Here is a 21,698-nt window from a genome sequence, read left to right on the forward strand (position 1 = left end):
GTGGGAATGATGGAAATGAGAGGGGAAAATGAAAAATGATTGACGAAGTGGGAGGGATCATACACAGTGTAGTAGTTATTTATTTATTTGTTTTAGTTTTCATGGTATTTTTCAGTATATAAAAAATTAATCCGTTTAAATCTGAATTATATTTAAAGGTTTAGTACTGACTAATAAATTGTTGAATACACAAGGCACGATTCAAATATCACACTTGCTTAAGCGAATGAATAAGTTGGCTACTCGACCAACTCAAATTGGTTATTATCTCTTTTTTTCTGAATGAATGTAATACTAGTTCTTTTTATAATTTTTTGTTCTAACTTTTTATTCTTCATACAAATTCTGCAGCATTTGTTTCTTGCCGTGAAAGCTACTCCAAAAATCTCTATAAGCTTGAGACATGATAAATAGGATAAGCGTTATTTATGTAAGATAGTGATCTTGGAACCAATTAATTATGGAGTTTATATTTACATTCAATGAAAGCACCTACTTTTAAATATGTTCAAATTTGAAGGTGACGTTCTCACATATGTCAAAGATAAAATCATAAACCATGCCACTTGTCTAAAAAAACCACTTTCTCTAATATAGCTCTTTGATCCTTGTTCTGTTTTTCTGTTGAGGGTTGTTATGTTGTTCTTGCTACTGGTTTGTTACTCTATTGCTGACTTGTGTTCTTGAGGTCTTGGCTTCCTTTTGTGGTTGCTGACTTGCTGGGTTTTATTTTTATTTTTATTTTTTGTTGTAATGTTATTAACTTATTACTGTGTTAATGACTTAATTAATTCAATAGTTCTTACTATATTTTTTGTTGCTGCTTGCTAGAATTAGCTTATATATATATATATATATATATATATATATATATATTTTAAATAGGAAAGATTGTATCAAATATTAATCACGATTCACGAAGCATTTAGCGATAACAATGCATAACAAATGCGTTTGGGGATAATTAATTTGGCTGATAATCTTCTTGTTTACTGATAGTCAATTGCAAATCTTTTTTAGAGTTCGTTTAGAAAGTAACCGAAGCTACTTTTTTTTAACTTTTGGATTATGAAAAGTCATAATCTATGTGTTTGGTACTATTTTAAAAAAAGCTTTTAACTTTTTGAAAAGTTAATTTGCAGCTTTTTGAATAAGTAGAAATATATGACTTCTTGCTTCTCGAAAAAGTTATTCTACCACTTACTTAAAAAAAATTAATTTTAAAACAAAAAAAATCTACTTTCCTTCTTGACTCTATGAAAAATACTGACCCTTTATCATCATTTTCACACAGGTCTGCTAGAAGCACTGGCCTTCCACCATCATTCTCACGCAATGTTTCAAGTCTCACCATTTTTACGTAACATCTGATGGAAATATTGATACTCCACATTCTCAGACAATATTACATCTGAACAACTTACTGCATATATTCCTTCTAATTTTTTTTTTATCATTTTATCACTATTTTTTATTATTAAATTTGTATTCAAGTGTGTATGAAGTTTTCGGTTTTAATTTTATTTTTTTCATATGTAATTTTATAGCTTATTATTATTTTCATTGTTAATTATAACAAGTTTTTGACCTCAATAAAGGAGAAGAGAGTTCTAATAGGAGTAAAAATAAAAAATAAAAAACAACAATAAAATATACATTGACACGTATTTTATATTTATTTTTTATTTTCACCTATCATATCATACACAATATTAGTGATTAGGTTATGTAAAATCAACATTCAATATTGGAAAGTATTTGTTATCATGGTTATTTTAATATTCATTCTCTTTTATAAAAAAAATTTATTTTTTGAGTTATTTATCCAAACGTAACAACTTTAAAATAAGTACTTTTATAACTAAAAATTCAAATACAAAATAACTTATTTATAAGCTGCTTTTAATGAAAGTTCTTATGTTTTAAGCTCCTTTTCCAAAAGAACTTATTTAAATTATTTACCCAAATTGAATCTAATATTCCGTGAAAAACATATTTGACTTAGAGATATGTTGTTTTACAAAATAATAAATAGAAAATTAGAAAATTAATGTTTGTTCATAATTTTGGAGGAAGAGGAATTAATATAATAGAAAAATACTTGACAAAAAAGGTGAAAAGATTAAAAAATAATTTAAAATTTCTTATGATGTAGAATATAATTATATTTTGAGAAATTCTCCATATACAAGCATTTTTTTATACAAGTCTTTACAAGTTATTATATTAACGCTCTTGAACGTTACTGCACGTTCTTCTTCCTCTTCCTCTTCTTCTTTTTTTCTTTCGTTTCTTACTTTCTCTTTCTCCTTCTTCAACCGTTACTGCACAATTTCACTGCATCGTCTTCTTCTTCTTGCTGCACATTCTTCTTCCTCTTCCTCCTCTTCTTCTTCTTCTTTTCTTTCGTTTTTTGCCTTCTCTTTCTCCTTCTTCATTTACGTGCTTTTCTCTTTGTTTTCTTTTTTCGTTATTCTTGATTTCCATTATTTTTTGATATCAAGCTCTGAAATCATTTTTGAAGAAGAAGCAGCAGAATATGAGGAGGAGAAAGAGAAAGAGTTCTGAATTATGCATAAAGTGTCCTTTGGGTGTATTTTCTATAATCGTTTGGGTGTATTTTCTGTAATCGTTTGGGTGTATTTCTGAAGTTTCATTATTTTCAAAACGATTTCAAAGCTTGATTTCAGAAACCATGAAAATCGAAAAAAAAGAAGTAAGAATACCAGTAATAAACGAGTAAAACAACTAATGAAAAGGCAAAGAGAATAACGAAGAAATATCGTTTGGGTGTATTTTCTATAATCGTTTGGGTGTATTTTCTATAATCGTTTGGGTGTATTTCTGAAGTTCTATTATTTTCAAAACGATTTCAAAGTTTGATTTCAGAAACCATGAAAATCGAAAAAAAGAAGCAAGAATACCAGTAATAAATGCAAGTAAAACAACTAATGAAAAGGCAAAGAGAATAACGAAGAAATATCGTTTGGGTGTATTTTCTATAATCGTTTGGGTGTATTTTCTATAATCGTTTGGGTGTATTTCTGAAGTTTCATTATCTTCAAAACGATTTCAAAGCTTGATTTCAGAAACCATGAAAATCGAAAAAAAAAGAAGCAAGAATACCAGTAATAACGCAAATAAAACAACTAATGAAAAGGCAAAGAGAATAACGAAGAAATACATGGAGGAGGAGAAGAAGAGGAGAAGAAGAGGAAGAGGAAGAGGAAGAGGAAGATGAGTTGTTCATAATCCACGTGAGTAAAGAAGAAGAAGAAGAAGAAGAGAGAAGAGGAAAAGGAAGATGAAGATGAGTTGTTCATAATTCACGGTGAGTGAAGAAGAAGAAGAGAAGAGGAAGAGGAGAGGAGAGGATCTTCATAATTCACGGTGAGTGTACGCTTTGGAAATTAAATAACGCATTAAAAGACTCTAATGTGTAGCAACTTGTAAAACTTGTAAGTCAAAAAGACTTGTATGTGTAGCAAGCCTCTTATATTTTTTGTATTTATTTATTTATTTACAAAGTTTTAAAAATCAGTTTGAACCGGTGGATCGGACCGGTCGAACTGAGAACGGACAAAGAAAGTGATTTGACTAATAGACATAACTGCCGGTTTTAAAAAACTGTTTTCCGACTGTCGAACCGGCCGGTTTTCACATTCTGAGGAAAACGACGCCGTTTCGTTCATGAAAAAAAGGATAACCCTAATTCAGCGGTCAGCAGTGAGACTCACTACTCAGCATCTCCCTCAGAAGTCGTCCCATCACTCCCATCACTTGCTCCGTCTAGCAGCCCCCCCCCCCCCCCCCCCCCCCCCGGTGTCACCGCCGACGTCGCAAGTCGCAACTGCTCGAGGCTGCTATTCCCAGTACGATCGTCTCCGACAGTGCTCGAAGCCGCCGTCCCCACTGCAAGTCGTCTCGCGTCGTTCCTCCGTCGCGCAGCCGCTGTTCCGCCGCGCCGGCTCTGTTCCACCTCATTCCAGCCCTTCTCTGCACCAGTTCCCCCACGCCCCACCCTCCTCTGCTCCAGTTCCGCCGCGCACCACCCTCCTCTGCTCCAGTTCCGCCGTGCACCACCCTCCTCGGCTCCAGTTCCGTAGCGGTCCGGACGACCTCTTCTCCAGTTCTACCGCGTCCAGTCTTCCGTCTGCTCCCTTACCTCTGTGCTCTAGAAGGTATTTTTACTGTTATTGTTGTTTTAATTGGTATAGGATTGTTAATCTGTGATTTTTTTCTTCTTCAATTATTGTTATTATTAATTTGGTTTAGGATTGTTAATGATGTTATTGATTCTGTTATGCTTACTCTTGAACGTTAATGTAGTTCCTGTTTTTCTGAACATGAAATCGTCAGTTTGGCATTTTTTTCGGGTTTTAAATCACTGCTGTTCGTTTTGAGTTCAAATGAATAGTGTTCAACTGCAAGTTATGAACATTTGCTAATCAATACTAAGTTGAGATTTTGTGCATCTTTCTTGAATTAAAATGGCTGCAGACTCTTGTACATACTTTCATTACATTTTACTTTGTTGAATTACAGTGACAGGAACTCTAAAGGGTTATGATCAGTTGCTTAACCTTGTCCTAGATGAAGTTGTAGAGTTTCTAATAGGTAACTAATAGGTGGATCCTGTTTCTTTATTTATGAATTTAATGATTTATCATGTATGTATTTCTGAAGCTTTGTCTTTCTTATCATGCTAATGACTTTTGTAATGTAACTTCCGCATTGTTGCATCTTACGATGAAGTTTGGTAGCAGCAAAGAATATGTGCATCTGGTGAACTTTGTTGCCCTTATTTTGAATGAAGTAGTTAAGAGTATGATTTATCATTTGTCTTGTTGTCAAAAAGTTTCTTCATTAAATTTATTATTTCACCACACTAAGCTAGATCAATTTTCTTGTGTCACAAATTTTAACGATTAAGAAAAGGGATGTTTACTGATTCATGAGAGTGAGGGCTGAATGAGTAATGAGCTATTAACTGGCATGCTTTAGCTTCAATTCTGCTGAAGCTATGATCAAACTCTATGATGTAAATATCTCAAGACGGCCACTTTACCTGAGTGAGAGGTCCATTTAAAATAACCCTAACTATGTGCAGAATTAGCACAGAATTTTTTGGTGCTGAAAGCTGAATAATATAAACATTTGGTTAAAAAATATTTGACATTGTTCTCACTTTAAGTGGGGATTACTTATTTTCATTGAATCCATCTTTTTACATAAGCTTTCTTTCAGATTTATCAAGTCAAACAGCAAAATTAAGATTTCCATACAAATATTGAGTTCACTGTAATTATGTTTTCGTATGCTTATTTATATTTTATTATAAAACGGTTATTTCAGTTGAGCCGGTGAAACTAGTGAACCAATGAACCAGTAGCTAGAGCGGTTCGATGACCGGTTTGGTTTTCAAAATCTTGGAATTTAGTATAAAGATACCTTTGTTGGCAAGTGTTGCTAAAAATGATAAATTTTGTTGGTCATGTAGATTGTTCAGCAGGAAATAGTTATCTTTAAGAAGGTGTAGAGGGGAGTAGCTAGTGGGGGAAAGAGATTTTCAATCGCTATGGCCAACGACTCGTTTTTGTTTTCCGGCATTCGTTTCGACAGAAAGAAGTTCGGAAACGACATTGCCAGGTTCGGGAAGAACAAACCCACTGATGACGATACCGCCCTCAAGATTACAGACCCTGTTGAACTCAAAACCGAGAAAACAATGGGGGAACAATTCCAACAGAGACCACCTTCTTCGAAGAAGCGGAAGCGCAAGGGAACCTCTTCCGGTACTCTCTCACTTTTCTTCTTTTGCTTATTCTGCCTCTTTAGCACGCGATTTATTCTATTGAACTCTGTATCTTACACTTTAACTTCGTTTCTGTTCTTGATTAATCAATTACTTGATAAATAAAAGATGCGGTTGAAGGATTCAGTGTATTTAGAAATTCTGCTTCTGCGGCGGATCCTGTGGATAAATCGAATGATGCAGTGAGAGCTGATGATGAGGCCATTCAGCTGAAGAAGGAACACAATAGGCAACTTGAGGTTCTTTTATGTCTCTTCTGCAACTTAATAATTTTGATTGAACTTATAATTTGATTTTAGCTTATATATATTCGCCATGTTTGTTTCAGCGAGATGCTATATTCAGGAAGAAGAATAACATCCATGTGGCTGGGTATAACGTGCCATCCCCGCTTCAAAGTTTTGATGAATTGAAAACTAGGTTTGTTATTTAGCCTTTTAATGTTCCGTGTTATAACAAATATTTCATCTTCTAGAACTGTCTATATTTCATTTGATGTTTGTTCTGCTTATCATGTTTACACGATCAACATGATTCAGAATCTGAAATAAAATTGGTTGCAGATACAAATGTCCAAGATATTTATTGCGCAATATCACAGAACTTGGATTCAAAGAACCAACTCCAATCCAGAGGCAGGCTATTCCAGTACTTTTGCAGGTCTGGATTCTGCATTGAGTTGCTTTCAAGTCTTTTGTTCCTTAGAGATTATTACTGTGGTTCGATCAAGATTTGTTTCGTCTTGCTACTGCCCAACTTAGGTGTTAGTGATGTTCTTTTACTGCTATGTTGAATTGAATATTCCTTCAATGATTTGGGTTAGGATCGGGAATGCTTTGCTTGTGCTCCAACTGGCTCTGGAAAAACCTTCGCATTTGTGTGTCCTATGCTTATGAAACTCAAGGTGTTCCTTTTATTGTTCAACTGTATTTGTATTTTCCAACTTCCTCATGTCCATGGTTCCTATAAACTAACTGTATTTTTACAGGGGCCAGAAACAGGTGCCATTCGCGCTGTTATACTTTGTCATACGCGTGAATTATCTGCTCAAACATACCGAGAGTGCAAAAAGCTTGCCAAGGGAAAAAAGTTTCGTATCAAGTTAATGACTAAACATCTTTCTAGAAATGCTGATTTTTCAAAATTTCCATGTGATATACTTATATCCACGCCACTTCGGTTACGCTTGGCTATCCGGAGGAAGAAGGTTGATCTCAGCAGGTGTGTGATGAGAGTATTCTATTCTTGTTGACTAAAATTTGAAGTCCTAGGATTGCTAATGATGACATGCATTTTTGGTTGATAGATATAGCCTAGACGCTTGTCCTGTCGTTTTAACTGAATTGTTTATGTAGTGAGTTTTAAATCTGTTAGAACCTTGTTTTGAGCATTTTAGGAGGAACATTCCTGTCAAAATCGATTTGGAAATATTTTCCTGGGATGGTATGTATGTTAACCTTGAGGAGCACTTTGTTGCTTTTAATGGAAGTGTGGTAACTCAAAAATTAAAGCGCTAGCTTGGTGGTGAAATTAACTAGGATGCAGTCACAGTTATAATAGAGTTTCTGATATCAATAAGCTACATACCTTGTTTTTGTTTGTGGAGATTATTTGTAGTCCAACATTTTATTACTACTGGTTTCAAATCCTAAACTAGTGGGCACAACTGGTAGTTAGGTGGACTTTTACCATTGTTTATCTGATTTCTTTTTTCCCTTTACACCAGTGAATTAGACACATGACCAGTTGATCAGTCAATTACTCAGTTAACTGGCAAAACAGATATCAAGAATTGAATTCTAAACCTGACTAGTTGTTTATATAAATATTTAAGGGTTTTTCTGTTTCAATGAACTGGTAGACATTCAATGTTTCAATGTCATCTACTGAATTGCTTATAATGTGTTGGTTTTGTTTCCAACTATTCTGGATGTTGCAGAGTTGAGTTTCTTGTATTGGATGAGTCCGATAAGCTGTTTGAGCCTGAACTGTTTAAGCAGATTGATTCTATTATTAAAGCATGTTCAAATCCCTCAATAATACGCTCACTATTCAGTGCCACTTTACCTGATTTTGTTGAGGATCGAGCTCGAGAACTCATGCATGATGCTGTTCGGGTAATTATTGGCAGAAAGTAAGTTCGTTGCAAAAGTTTTACAGGGCATTATATTATTCTAACTTGCCTTGACATTCTTGTTTATAGTTGATACCTAATGCCTTTATGTAAATCAGGAATATGGCTTCTGAAACAATTAAGCAAAAGTTGATTTTTACTGGAAGTGAAGAAGGAAAACTTCTAGCAATTCGTCAAAGCTTTGCAGAGGTACAGGAATGCTTTACGTTTCATTTTGATTTTCCAATGCATAAAGAGATTTGTGTCTCACGATTACAGTTAGTTATTGTAATATGTTAATTTAAAAAGAAATCAGAAAGCACTGGCTAATGCAGTTTATAATTGATCTGTATTTTCCAATTGTTAACCTATCTTTTTGATCATTTGATGTTTTTTTTTTCTCACCATGTGCTTTCATATATTTAATTGAACATTCCTTTTGACTAAAATGTTTATCGCAGTGCTGTAACAGTTACCTTTGGAATTCATCCAAGGTGTAATATTGCAGCATTGCCTATTAGCTCATTCCTTGCAGTATTTCCCTTTTATTTGACTTTCATAACGAACTTTTTTCCCACTGCAATGTCTTGTAGAGTCTAAATCCTCCAGTATTGCTCTTTGTGCAAAGCAAGGAGCGAGCCAAGGAGCTGTATGGTGAACTTGCATTTGACAATATTAGAGTGGATGTCATCCATTCTGATCTGTCTCAAGAACAGGTTTCACATGAATATAGTCAAATTATGTTGTTCTTGTATTCTTCTGATAGCTCTTCTACTCATCATTAGCATAGTTCCAGCGAAATCTGTTTTTGATGTTCAATTCTGATTTTAGTATGTACTACACTACTACAGAATACATGGTAATTTAGTAGTTTTTCATTGTTTTAATTTTTTGAAATGTATTCAGAGGGAAAATGCTGTTGATAACTTCAGAGCTGGCAAAACATGGGTTTTGATTGCCACTGATGTAGTTGCTCGAGGCATGGATTTCAAAGGTGTGAACTGTGTGATCAATTATGATTTCCCAGATTCTGCTGCCGCATATATCCACAGGATTGGTACGTGTAGTTACTATACCTGTTTAAATCTTGAAGAAACATTTAGGGTAACTATAGTTTGGATTATTCATTCATTTTCTCCTGGGGCCTTGTTAAATAGAAATTGTTAATTTTTCAATAGGTCGATCTGGCAGAGCAGGGAGGGCAGGAGAAGCAATTACTTTGTACACGGAGGAAGACATTCCATTCTTGCGGAACGTAGCTAATTTAATGGCAGCATCAGGTTGTGAGGTTCCATCATGGCTCATGGACTTACAAAAAAAGAAGTGGAGAAAGCACCGGCCAAAAAGAGATTCAATCTCAACCAAACCAGATATATAATCAGATTACCTTTTTTTAAACAAAAAAATGACGGATATTTAACAGTAGAGGAATTTACAGGAATCTTAGGAGTCATTCCTCGCCTCAAAAAATAGAGAAATTTAAAAACGAGACAAGTGAGAGGGTGGGGCGTAAACATTTTTGTTAATGGAAGTTCAAACCATGATCTTTGTAAACATTACTATTTTTGCCTGCATATCCAAGTGGAGCCATGTGTTATGTTTCTGAAAGGGGATTTGGATTTCTGTCCCTTGCCTTGTGATCTTGGATATATTTTTTGGGTCCCTTGGATATGTTTTTCTATTTTTTCTCTTCTTTTTGTCATAAAATTTTGAAAAGAAATTAATTTAAAACTAGGTTGAAAAATGGTGTAATCCACTTATACTGTATCTTAGTGTGTTATACAGAAATGTGGATCTCCGTACTTGAGACCCACAAAACGCAACCTGCGTTTGTCAGTAGAAGAAGAAATTAAAAAAAAAAAAGAAATTCGCACCTGCAAAACGCAACCTGGGTTTGTCAGGTGAACAGAAATAAAAGCCACTAGTCGGTTGAAACGTGTCCAGTAAAATCTGCAGTTTTGACCACTTTTTTCTTTGAAGAACAAAATACAACTTAACCTGCGTTTTGTCACTTTTTAATGGAAGGGAGAATGGTGTAGAATGCAGTTATAAAGTTTATGGGTGCTTTATGCATCTGTGGTGTCAAAAGCTAAAATCAAACTGTTTAATTTATAAGAGATATAAAAATTGGACTGTCTGATTTTTTGGTACACAAATTGAAGAGTTTGATTTGTATTTAAAAAATTAAAAAAATTAGGGTACACAAATCGGACCCTTCATATTGTAGGTTTGGAGCATTACAAAATCAGAGATAATTGATAATATGAAATTTAGGACGATCAATTGTAACTGGTGACTGGGTGGGTAAGAAAGAAAGCGACTTCGGAGGAAGAGAGTGGGTTTAGGAAAGGGGGTATGTTAGTATAAGAAGCACCGACGAGGCATGCGCGACACGTGGCTGGGAGGATGCAAATTGGACGATTCAATTTGTACTCCTTAAATCGAACCGTCTAATTACTTAACCTTAAATCAGACAGTCTGAGTTCTTTAATTCTGACGTCATATTTACGTAAAGCATCTATGCACTCTATAACGCCGTCTTACACCATTCTCTCTTCTATGTCAAAATTATAAAGTGCTCAAATCATGTATCTAATATATAATTTTGTTAATATTTTTTTGTTGTTAACTTATTACATGGCAAAGTCTCATTGGATGTTCAAAGTTTCTCTGAGAAGAGACTGCCTTTCTTCGATTCAAGAAAAAGTACTTATATTTTTTTTTCTCCAATGATTGGAACGCTGATTTCTTTGATAAATAGTAAAAGAAAACTCTACTTTTGTGACCATTGGAGCTGCTCTTGATCACCAAAAATATACCACGATAAAGCACTTGTTTTTCTAACTTGTCGGTCACCATATTTGTTATTGAAAGCACATATGACAAAGAAATCACCCATGGACAATGCAATAATAGAACCAAACTTTCAGGAAACAATTTCATTTACCTGTGTATTCTTGAAAAAGTAATTACTAACTATTTGAGATACCTAAACTAAGTCAGTTTTAACAACAATGGATCTAAATTCTTTCTTTCAGTGTAATTGCAATCATAATAAAATAACATCAAACTCTATTCAAAGCGTAATTTTAGTATCATCAGTCTCACATTAAAAAGGTTCCAGTGATCATCACTGAAAATTCTATTCAACCGCTATTTCTATACCACCACAAATAGATGTTCTTGTCTCTAAAACCCTTCATGGTTTAGAGTTTATTAATAATAAATAACTATTTTTTTTGTGTCGTGAAAAGAAACCTGATTCTGGATGTAGCAAAACAAAGGGTGGAACATGTGAATGTAGATAGTTTTGTTTGAAATTTTGATTATTGTTTAAAAGGCTCTATTGAGCCTAATCATCATTCCAAAACTTGAAACAATCCAAACCCACGGACAAAAAGCATAATGGTGGCTTCTCAGTTCTCACTTACTTTGTTATTATAATTCTGTCAAACTGCACTTGGAAGGAAGACTAAGACTGAGATACAAAAATTGAGGGATAGAGATAGAGATAGTGAAACTAAATTAAGTATTTGTGTTATATTTAGTATAAAATGTACTAAATTGAGTTACGTCTAAAGATTTAAGATAAATATGAATATTGAGTGGTAAATTTAGAAGTTAAAAGATTAAATGAGAGTATTTTTAGAAGAAATATTATTAAAGTTTAAGTCTCAAATTTCAAAAATATCAATCTCCTCCGTTTTCACTTTTTATAATTAATAAAAAGACTAAAATCTTGTGTCTTGAGATTTAGTTCTAGTCTTTACCCACTAAATACAATATTAAGGTAGCGTTTGGTGGAGAGAAAGAGACGAAAAGACTGAGACTAGAAACAGAGACTAAGAGACAGGGATTGAAATAAATCTCAGTATTCTATTTGGTACAAAGTGGGAGACAGAAATTAAAACAAGAATGAAACTCTAATTTAATTTGTACAAAAGGTAAAATTGAAATTAATTAATTGAAGTGAAAGTATTTTAAGTATAAAATGTTATTAAAGTTTCAGTCTCCGTCTCTAAAAATTGCAGTCTCCTGTGTCCCTACTTTTTGGAGGTACTGAAATACTGAAATTTTAGAGACAGAGACAGAAATTTTAATACCAGTCTTTGAACTAACAAACACGATACTGAGCCTCAGTTTCTCAGTCTTTATCTCAGTCACTCAAAACAAACGCTACCTAAATTCTCTAGTCTCTCAATCTCAATTCTAGTCTCTAAAAATATATAAACACTACCTAACTAACTGCGAAAGAAAAAATATTCATCATGCTGATAATAATTAGTTCTATAATTCCGTCTTATTCATAAGGAAAAATCATAATTATTTTGACATAAGATTCCAATGTCATTGTTAAATTGATTTTTTTTTTGTAAAATTTAGCATCATTTTGGTGGATTGGCCTGGTCAACCCTAAATTAAAAATTAAACCCCAAACCATATAGGGCTTAATCACTAATATTAGTTAATTCACATGGTACATATTCTATTGTTAGATGGGTACCACCCCAACTGCTATTTGGTGCAGATAGCAACTCATGCTCTTAAAAAAAAAAATCCCTTTTTAATTAATTATTTTTATAATATTATTACTTTTACTTCAAGTGACAACCAAGTGAAGCAATGAAATACCTCCAAACAAAAGCTAAGCATTCAGTTTGGCGGTACCAATCATAACCTCAATAGTTAGCACCAACGTTTTCCTTAATCAAAAATACCATGTTGTTGTGCCCTTCAAGCACCAATGTTTATATTCCATTACATGGCCTAATTATTCCTCTTCATTCACAACAACTCTTTCATTCCATTGTTCCACTCTAAAAGTTTTGAAATAATAATGGGTTCAGTAGTTGAGAGATCAAAGAAGAAAACCCAGCTATGGAAGAAGGCCATGCTCCATTTTTCTCTCTGTTTTGTTATGGGGTTCTTCACAGGCCTAGCTCCAACCGGTAAATCTTTTATGTTCTCTTCAACCAAAGTTGTTACTTCTTCAAATAGAACAGGTTCTTCGATAAATGTCAATACAAGTTGGAGTATTTCTCCAATTTCTTCAGTTAATGTTCCTATGAAGCCAAGAATCTCAAAAACAACAATGTTGAATGTGAGGTCACATTCACAATTGAAGCCTAGAAGGCTCATCATCATTGTAACACCAACAAGCTCAAAGCTTCCTTACCAAGCAGTGTTTTTGCGGCGGTTGGCAAATACCATTAGGCTTGTTCCACAACCATTGCTTTGGATCGTCGTTGAAGCAAAAACCGAATCCATGGAACTTCCAGGGATGTTGAGGAAGACTGGGATCATGTATAGGCATGTGGTTTTCAAAGAGAACTTCACTGACTTGGAAGCTGAATTGAATCACCAGAGGAACCTTGCTCTTAAGCACATTGAACACCATAGGCTAAGTGGTATTGTTCATTTTGCTGAGCTTTCCAATGTTTATGATCTCCAATTCTTCCAACAACTTAGAGACATTGAGTATGTCATTCTTTCCCTCCTATTTGCTAATCTTCTTTTATTCATGTACCATCATATTTTGTTTACACAAAAAATTAGTATTAAATCAGTCACCCGTATTAGATATATCTTAAAATATAAAATAAATATTAAAAATATATAAAATAATATATATATATATATATTTATATACAAATATATGGTGACTAATTTAATAATTGATTTTTTATATACATAATATTTTTAATTCACATAATATAAAACACTTTAAATTTTTAATTAATATAATCATATATATATATTTATGGGAAGCTCGTGAACTTGGATTAGTGTGTATAGAATATAGATTAATTATTATATTCTATATTTCCATGTAGTGGGTAGAAGCATTAGAAAAATAAGAAGCAACTGGAAGTTCTTTGGTCCTTTAGGTATACCAAACTAGTTGGGGGATAGTAACAACAATTATTAAGCATTATATTTCACATCTCTTAGGTGTGATATCAATCAAGTTAAGATTTCCATTGTTAATTATTATGTGTTAATGGCTAATATTGTAGGGTGTTTGGAACATGGCCAACGGCATTGTTAGCTGCAAACAGAAAGAGAGTGATAATAGAAGGACCTGTGTGTGATTCAAGACAAGTCATTGGTTGGCATCTTAGGAATATGAACAATGAAAGCGAGACAGTCACTCCTCCAATTCATATTTCAAGCTTTGCATTCAACAGCTCCATTCTCTGGGATCCTGAAAGATGGGGCCGCACCTCATCTGTTCAAGACACCTCGCAGGTAAATATTATCCAATCATACTATATATGTATTGATAATTGATTTGATGATTGATTTTTGTGTGTATATAATATTTTTGAATATCATTATGAGAGAACATACGCACATAAAAAATAACATAAGAATATTAGATTAATTGATTAGTTAAATATAAATTTATTTAAGCCGATACACATTTAATTTAATAATAAATAATATATGAGTCGATGTCATATTCAATATGCATAAGAGTAGATTTTTCTCGCCAATATACAAATGCTATCCCTAAAACATAAAACAAAAAGTTGTTTTAACTATTTAATAATTTTGTTGGACTTACAAAATTTGGTATCTTCATGATTATGCCTTAACAACTTGAAATTTGTTACTTAGGTTTAGTTAACGTTTGACCAACCTCCAACTACTTTAGAAAGAAAAAATCAAGGTGAAAAAGAAGAGTAAGATATTAGGTAATTACAATTTAATTGACTATTAGTTCAACTAATCAGAATACTATTAGTATGTAGTGTTTTCTACTTATAAGGCAATCCTTCTTCCTTTTGCTACAAGATACAGGTACAATCCATTGTCAATATTATCTTAATTAGAAAACACAGCCCAACATACTAACAATATTATCTCAACAAGAAAATTAAAATAATATATTTTAAATCCAAAATAGCAAGACATTATCATCACTTTTGCAAAAGAATCTCTACAATGGAATTTTGTTGCTTTTAATTCTTGTCTCTTTTTTACTTCTGAATATCATGTTTGTACTTATTAGCTTGTCTTTTTGGTTTATTTAGAATTCAATCAAGTTTGTGAAGCAAGTGGTTCTAGAAGATGAGACAAAACTAAAGGGAATTCCACCAGAGGACTGCTCCAAAATTATGCTATGGCGTTTCAATTTTCGTGCTCGCACCATTTCAAATCACTAATTTCTGTCGATTATATCAGATAGCTCAAGATATATAATAATGAACGTTAAAGCAAAACAAAATTTGTCCAGTAATGAAATCATTCATTTTTTTATCTTTACTTTTACAAATTTTTTTTGGCATGTTAAATTGTTTATAATTTTATTGATTCTTATTATTTTTCAAATTCTTGTTAGCTTATAAAAGTGAGAATGTCATCTTCTAAGAAGCAAAAACCATTTATGCATATATGATTAGTTCAAAAAGTTCCCAAGGTTATAGCAAAATGCTTGGTACTTGTATTTATTTATTTATGTATTTTGTTAATTTCCTGAGATATATATATTGTGTGCGTAAAATTAAAGAAATAAATTTAATTTCGATTTGTGTGCCTGTGAAATAAGCTCTTTTATTTAATACTATACGGAAACATAAATACTTAAAACTTTTTTTAGGATCATCAAAAATTTGAATTTTTACACAAAAAATGATATATAACAAATTTTTTATTTATTAAAAAAATCATTATTTTGTCATTGCCAGTAATTTTTTGTTGATCGGGATTTTTTTTCCTAAAACGTCAATGACTAATAATTCTTTTTACTTGTCATTCACTTGACGACAAACTATGATCATGGGATGGTTTACATGGCTAAATTGGACTTTCAATTTCTGGTCTTTTATTTTAAGGGACCATATAATGAACCCTCTTTCACAGTATCTTTAATGATTAATTTGACGTGAATTCAAATTTTAATTAAAAATTTGTTGTTAATCAATAAATTATTATATACAAAAATAAAATTTAAATTCTCAACACTTATTTAAGCGAATAAATAAACTAACTAAGATAAATAAACTAACTAGTAATTACTTGGTTTACACGTAATTTGTTTTTAGTCCGATAGATTCAATAGCTTCCAGTCCTAAGAAGCACACACTCACATACACCACATACTCGCACATATATTTAAAGGTTTTATCTATTAATTAATTACCATCAAAATTAAATCTGAATGTAGCATATTAAAAAACAATATATTTAGCTATTCAAACAAAGTCTTGTTGTGGTTTACCCATAACATTTTTTTTTTGGGAACTTGGCCCGTGATATGTTAAGGAAATGTCTGGATCAATATTGGGCCATCTCTTGGACCCAAAGGGAAGTTAGTAGTCAATGATATTAAGGCCCAAGAGGTTAATCAATTGGTACCTAGCTAGCCCGTGAGATGCCCTGCCAATACGCAACTAAAAAGAGAAAAAAAAAAAAACGTATAATTTTGATGAGTTGAGATTGTCATCAAATTGTATCTTGTGACTTAAGTAAATATTATTAGTTCTGACACTCATTAAATAAACGCTCATCATATAAAGGGAAGGATATGGTTACAATGTCTATATTATTAATCTATCAAAAGTGCACTAAAGAACAGAAAGCAAATATATGATATACTCTCTCTATTACAATGAACATAGTAATTATAAAATTTCGCAATACTTAAAATATATAACTTAAATTAAGATTATATTTTATTATTTTTTTAATGTGAACATTGTTAGACTCTATTTCCCAGTTTGGGTCAAAAGAAGTGGTCCGCGTAAGAACATCTCTCTTAGAACATATTTGTTGTAATTTGGGTCTAGGCAAATTTTTTTTTTCAAACACTATGAATAACAAATTGAGAAAGTCTAAGTACCAGCATTTCTATTAAAATTTAGTCAGTATTTTATTTAAAAAAAGTGAATAATTTTATATTATTGGATGAAATTTCATACATTAAAAACATCAATAATAACAAATTGATAATTACAAATCACAAAATTTACTGATCCCTAACACTACTCTAAAAATTTTTAACATATGTCTAAATATATTATTTAGGGCAATTTACGTAAATAAATAAATCTGTTGAATTCTTTACCCAAATACACAAACAAAGTTGTTACGTGCATGTGCAAATTATATTATTAGGTAAACTGTGGGAGCCAACCACGGTTTCTAAAATGTACATAAACCGTGACTGGCAGAGACGGTTTATGCATGAAAAACGATGGCTTTAAACTGTAGCCACCTACCACGGATTAGGAAGAAAAAGTGGTAGGCATAAACCGTGGGTGCTTACCACGGTTTATGAAGAGGAGTCAACGTAAACCCCCTTTGCCTCCCACGGTTTACGTCTATATTAGTATATATACATAATCCGTTAATGCTCATCACGGATCATTTGGAAGGAAACAAAAATTTTGCAAGCTTCTTAGTTGAGAGAGTTTGAGAGAGAGGGTTGAAGGAGTTGGTGAGATTTGGGTGGTGGAGTCATGGAGGATGAAGCTCGCTTGTACCGACTAAATGGCGTTGCTCATGTGGCTGGATCTATCGATAATGAGGTTAGTTATTATTATTAATATTATTATCATTATTTATATAATTATTATTATTTATATAATTATTAGTATTTTATAATTATTAATGTAGTCAGTTTATTTTATTAGCATTATTTTTATTATTATTTTTATTTTTATTATTTATATTATTATTTTTGTTAGCATTATGATAATCGTAGTTATCAGTATTACCTTTATTTTTATTAGTACCGGGAGGTGTTAGTATTATAAATATTGTTATTCTTAGTAGAGTTATTGTTGTTGGTATTGTTGTTATTATTTTTCCTTCGTGATAGTTTTTACTATCATTTAAAAGAAAATAGCACACCAATGTATGTATGTAATTATTTTTTTGTAAATTTTGTTTGATTTTATTAGAATTGGTCGTATGTTGACGGGTTTCTTTACCAACATTTTGCAGCCTACTAGGGTTATTAGTGGCGTGAGGAGACAACAGAATATGCCTTTACACGAGCGGATCATACCGTATCTGGAGACCGCGGAGTTGTATCATTTGGCTAGGCTGAACAGTCACTGGTTTTGGGTTGACGAGCCTCTACTTAGCGCAATTATTGAGCGGTAGCGTCCTGAGACCCACACCTTCCACATGCCCTTTGGTGTGCACTATCACTTTGCAAGATGTGGCATATAAGCTTGGTTTGCCAATCGATGGGCAGCCTGTTAGTGGGTGCCTGACTGACTTTGAGAATCTGATGGAACACGGTAGACCGGGTCTGGTTTCGCGAGTTGTTTGGGGAGTTACCTCCGCATAATAAGGTAAAACAGATGACAGTGTGCTACACATGGTTCCATGAGAGGTTCCGGGTTCTCCCAGCAGATGCTAGTGAGGAGACTGTGCGTATATACGCGCGTGCTTATATTCTGATGCTATTGTCCTCTCAGCTGTTCGCGGACAAGAACGCGAACCGGGTCCACCTTCGCTGGTTGCCTTATTTGGCATCGTTGGACGAGTTGGGGAGATATAGCTGGGGCTCGGCGGCACTGGCCTGGTTGTATAGATGTCTCTGTCGTGGGACAAACAGAAATGTTGTTAACTTGGCCGGGCCACTACAGCTTCTACAGTCTTGAATTTTTTGGAGGTTTCCCACTTTGAGGCCTGCTGGGTTTCATGGATTCGGTTTTCCACTAGCATCCAGGTACCGTTTAATATTTTTGGTTTCATAACTTGTTCAACAACATGTGTTCTTCTTTGTTAGGACATCATTTCAATTAAAATTGTAGGTGGGCTACATATCTACCTAGAAACGATGCAGTGGGTCAAAGAGTCGTGTCTGCACGCCTTATGTTGGATCGATTGCGTGTCCACGATGTGAGTCATTTAGTCTTTGCTCTTACATGGAATAGTTTAGATTATATTTTATGTTCTGACATAACTGTCGTTTTTTCGATACAGTTTTTGTGGGAGCCTTATTCCTCTGCCGAGGTTGCTGCTATTATTCATCTAGAGATATTAGTTGACGAGCACCGTAGGCTATGGACGGCCATCACTAGCCTTATATATTTTGCTGCGATTGAGTGGCATCAGGTGGATAGGGTGATTCCTCAGTTTGGCGGTGTTCAGCATCTTCCTCAGCTAGCTCTGAACATAGATTGGCTACGTGCCAAGGATGGCAGGGGTGGGGACTGATGGTTCCCCAGATATTTTCAGGAGTGGCATGAGCATTGGGAGAACCGGCTTCATTCAGTCATACCGGTCGATCGAGTCGTTGACCCCGATCCATCAGCTGAGTACTTGGACTGGTGGTGCCGTGTGGCCCACAGATCCCTATCCCCAAATGTTGCATTTCAGGATTCGAGGCCGATTGTGTTGACTAAGGAGGCTCTTCACAGAGGGTCGTCCCAGGCCCCCTCCAGGGTGCAGGTTTACCAAGTGCCTTTGCGTGCACGCAGCGCTACGCGAATCAACCAAGTGCAACCCTTGCCAAACTCCTTGCATTTTTCATGATACTTCAGATGATCTGATTCGATGACTCTGTACTCAACACCTCGACAGATGCTGTAGTCCTTCACACTCAGCACAGCCTCATCTTTATTCTGGAATAACTGCCTAATCTGAAATTCTGTAGAAGAGCCCCAACTGTGGGACCACCGTCCGTCTGTTGACCCAGAGCCTCCAAGTTTAAAGTCGAGAAGTGTGGAGGGTACTGTTGAGTGCCAGAACTTGAAGGCCCATGCTGTGTATGTAGATTGGCACCTGTGTCATCATCGCTGTCCCCAATGATATCTACAGGCTCCTGGTCAGACTCATCGTCATACATTGCATTCTCTACTCGATCAAGTTCCCCAAACCCTTGCACATCAGGTATCAAGCCACCACCGGTGCCCACCTCATATGCCTGCTCACGGACCCCTGGATTCTCCAAAAGTGCAGAACAAACAACCTCCGTTCGATCTAAATCAGCCGCGAATGATGAGGATGCAACCAGTGGAACGGATGGTGCTATCACAGGCATCGTACAAGAAGCACCTCCCACGCCAGTCGAGCTATGAAATAGAGTTGATGCACCAGAACTATCCACCCCAACATCCAACTTTACGAATAACTCGTGTATTCTGACCTCCGGAAAACTTTTGACACAATGGAACAGAACCCTAATGTCTTCATCAGCCGCTAGCACAAAGGTATCATACTTAACCCCGGTCGAGACAACTGCGATGGGAATCTTGTAGAATAGCTTCTTCACCCACTTGCTACCAAAAATCCCAAGCTTCTGCAAGATGCTGTTCTTTAGATCTGACAAACTGCTTGATGAACTGATGAAAACACTCACTGGTTCTCTGTCAGTGAACTTCACACCATATCTTTTGTTTTTTTGAATTTTTCTAGAGCAATGCACTAGGACAAGAACACTCTCTTCCTCACTTGCCATTGTGACAATGATCTCTCTCATGCAGTTTGAATCTCACCCACATATATATAGAACTTCACTCCTCATAAACCGTTGGAGGCTACAAAGATTTATGGCCATTCTAACTCCTTCATAAACCGTTGCTGGTAGCAAGGTTTTATGAATATATTCTTTCCTCAATAAACCGTGGTAGCCTGCCACGGTTTATGGTAATTCTCTTTCCACATGTAATCCGTCCCTACCAGCCACGGTTTATGTATATTTTAAAAACTGTGGTTGACTCCCACAATTTACCTAATATTATAGATTGCACATACACGTAACAATTTTGTATTTTGTATATTTCGATAAACGATTCAATAGTTTTATTTAAATATGTAAATTGCCCTATTATTTACCTTTAATAGTTATATTTCTCGTATTGTTATCGGCTTGCTTGAATGTCAAAGTCTCATACTATTACATCTTTACCATAGTGAATCTGACAACTTAAAAGAAAGATGTTTGTTGAGTGTCATGTCTTAATCCTACAAATTCAACTCCTACAACTATAACTAAAACTATATCAGGTAATCCTAATTTCATCTCTGAAACAAGTATATTCTTTGTTTTATTTTTTTATTTTTAAATTAAAAAATTTATCTAATAATAAAAAATGTTACTTTAAAAGATGTGCGTGAATTTAAACGAATTTAGTTAAACTTAAATCTAATTTTTTAAAATAAATAAATAAATAAAATTGGGTCATTCTATAATATATAGACCCAACGGGGGTGTATATATATATATATATATATATATATAGTGTTAATTTGAATTGATACAATATATTTAATTAACGTATATAATTTTGAATATTATATATAGAAAAACAACGAAATCTTAAAAGTAAATATGAATTCAATACATATTCTTCATATTTGGTCCTACCCTACAACTCGACTCAACAATAACGATTCACATAGTTCGGACGAACTAAAATATAGGTCTCTGTAATCTATGTTCGAGCTAAATTAGGAAGCAAGTCAGATGCTCTCTCATTATTTTGTTATCACCATTAAAGTGATAAGCACTTTAAATATAGGGTAACTTCCATTTTATAAAGGTATAATTATTCATGTTCATCTAAAGTCATTTTTTAAAAATAATAATATATTAATATTTTAGATACTAATTTAACTAAAGAGTATAACTTAAAAAAAAAAAAACTGTAAAAGCATACTCAAAAATGACAAAATAATATATATTATTTTTAGATAAAATATATATTATTTGTCTAAAATGTTAAGTTACATCCATATCTATAATATTTCTTATTTATGTGTCCAAATTATGTCGTTCATTTGAAAAAAATAAACTATCAAAATATA

At 33.8% G+C, this 21,698-nt stretch overlaps 2 protein-coding genes across 3 annotated transcripts; both read left to right on the top strand.

The window, feature by feature from the left end:
• The first annotated feature begins 3,829 nt into the window (after window positions 1-3,829).
• LOC130936455 (DEAD-box ATP-dependent RNA helicase 57) lies at window positions 3,830-9,536 on the top strand. 2 transcript variants are annotated; one of them, XM_057866520.1, is made up of 13 exons: window positions 3,830-4,181; window positions 4,546-4,617; window positions 5,501-5,795; window positions 5,924-6,054; window positions 6,144-6,235; window positions 6,379-6,475; window positions 6,639-6,719; window positions 6,804-7,036; window positions 7,755-7,949; window positions 8,048-8,138; window positions 8,522-8,644; window positions 8,835-8,985; window positions 9,107-9,536. In XM_057866520.1, the coding sequence occupies exons 3-13, from the start codon at window positions 5,579-5,581 to the stop codon at window positions 9,304-9,306; spliced, it is 1,611 nt and encodes a 536-aa protein (XP_057722503.1). In that variant the 5' UTR covers window positions 3,830-4,181; window positions 4,546-4,617; window positions 5,501-5,578; the 3' UTR covers window positions 9,307-9,536. The 2 variants fall into 2 exon arrangements, with proteins under 2 accessions (XP_057722503.1, XP_057722504.1); XM_057866521.1 differs by lacking the exon at window positions 4,546-4,617.
• Window positions 9,537-12,583: 3,047 nt separating this feature from the next.
• Window positions 12,584-15,356, top strand: LOC130935744 (beta-1,4-xylosyltransferase IRX9). Its single transcript, XM_057865628.1, has 3 exons — window positions 12,584-13,406; window positions 13,946-14,177; window positions 14,966-15,356. The coding sequence occupies exons 1-3, from the start codon at window positions 12,766-12,768 to the stop codon at window positions 15,095-15,097; spliced, it is 1,005 nt and encodes a 334-aa protein (XP_057721611.1). The 5' UTR covers window positions 12,584-12,765; the 3' UTR covers window positions 15,098-15,356.
• The last annotated feature ends 6,342 nt before the right edge of the window (window positions 15,357-21,698 follow it).

This window comes from Arachis stenosperma, chromosome 6, assembly GCF_014773155.1.
Source record: "Arachis stenosperma cultivar V10309 chromosome 6, arast.V10309.gnm1.PFL2, whole genome shotgun sequence".
Taxonomy (NCBI): Eukaryota; Viridiplantae; Streptophyta; class Magnoliopsida; order Fabales; family Fabaceae; genus Arachis; species Arachis stenosperma.

Excerpts from the sequence above, each read along its gene's own strand:
- LOC130936455 (XM_057866520.1), top strand. The coding sequence starts at position 5,579 with ATGGCCAACGACTCGTTTTTGTTTTCCGGCATTCGTTTCGACAGAAAG. Across the intron at positions 7,037-7,754 it reads AAGAAGGTTGATCTCAGCAG|AGTTGAGTTTCTTGTATTGG; the intron begins GTGTGTGATGAG and ends TGGATGTTGCAG. Across the intron at positions 8,139-8,521 it reads TTCGTCAAAGCTTTGCAGAG|AGTCTAAATCCTCCAGTATT; the intron begins GTACAGGAATGC and ends AATGTCTTGTAG.
- LOC130935744 (XM_057865628.1), top strand. The coding sequence starts at position 12,766 with ATGGGTTCAGTAGTTGAGAGATCAAAGAAGAAAACCCAGCTATGGAAG. Across the intron at positions 13,407-13,945 it reads CAACAACTTAGAGACATTGA|GGTGTTTGGAACATGGCCAA; the intron begins GTATGTCATTCT and ends CTAATATTGTAG. Across the intron at positions 14,178-14,965 it reads CTGTTCAAGACACCTCGCAG|AATTCAATCAAGTTTGTGAA; the intron begins GTAAATATTATC and ends TGGTTTATTTAG.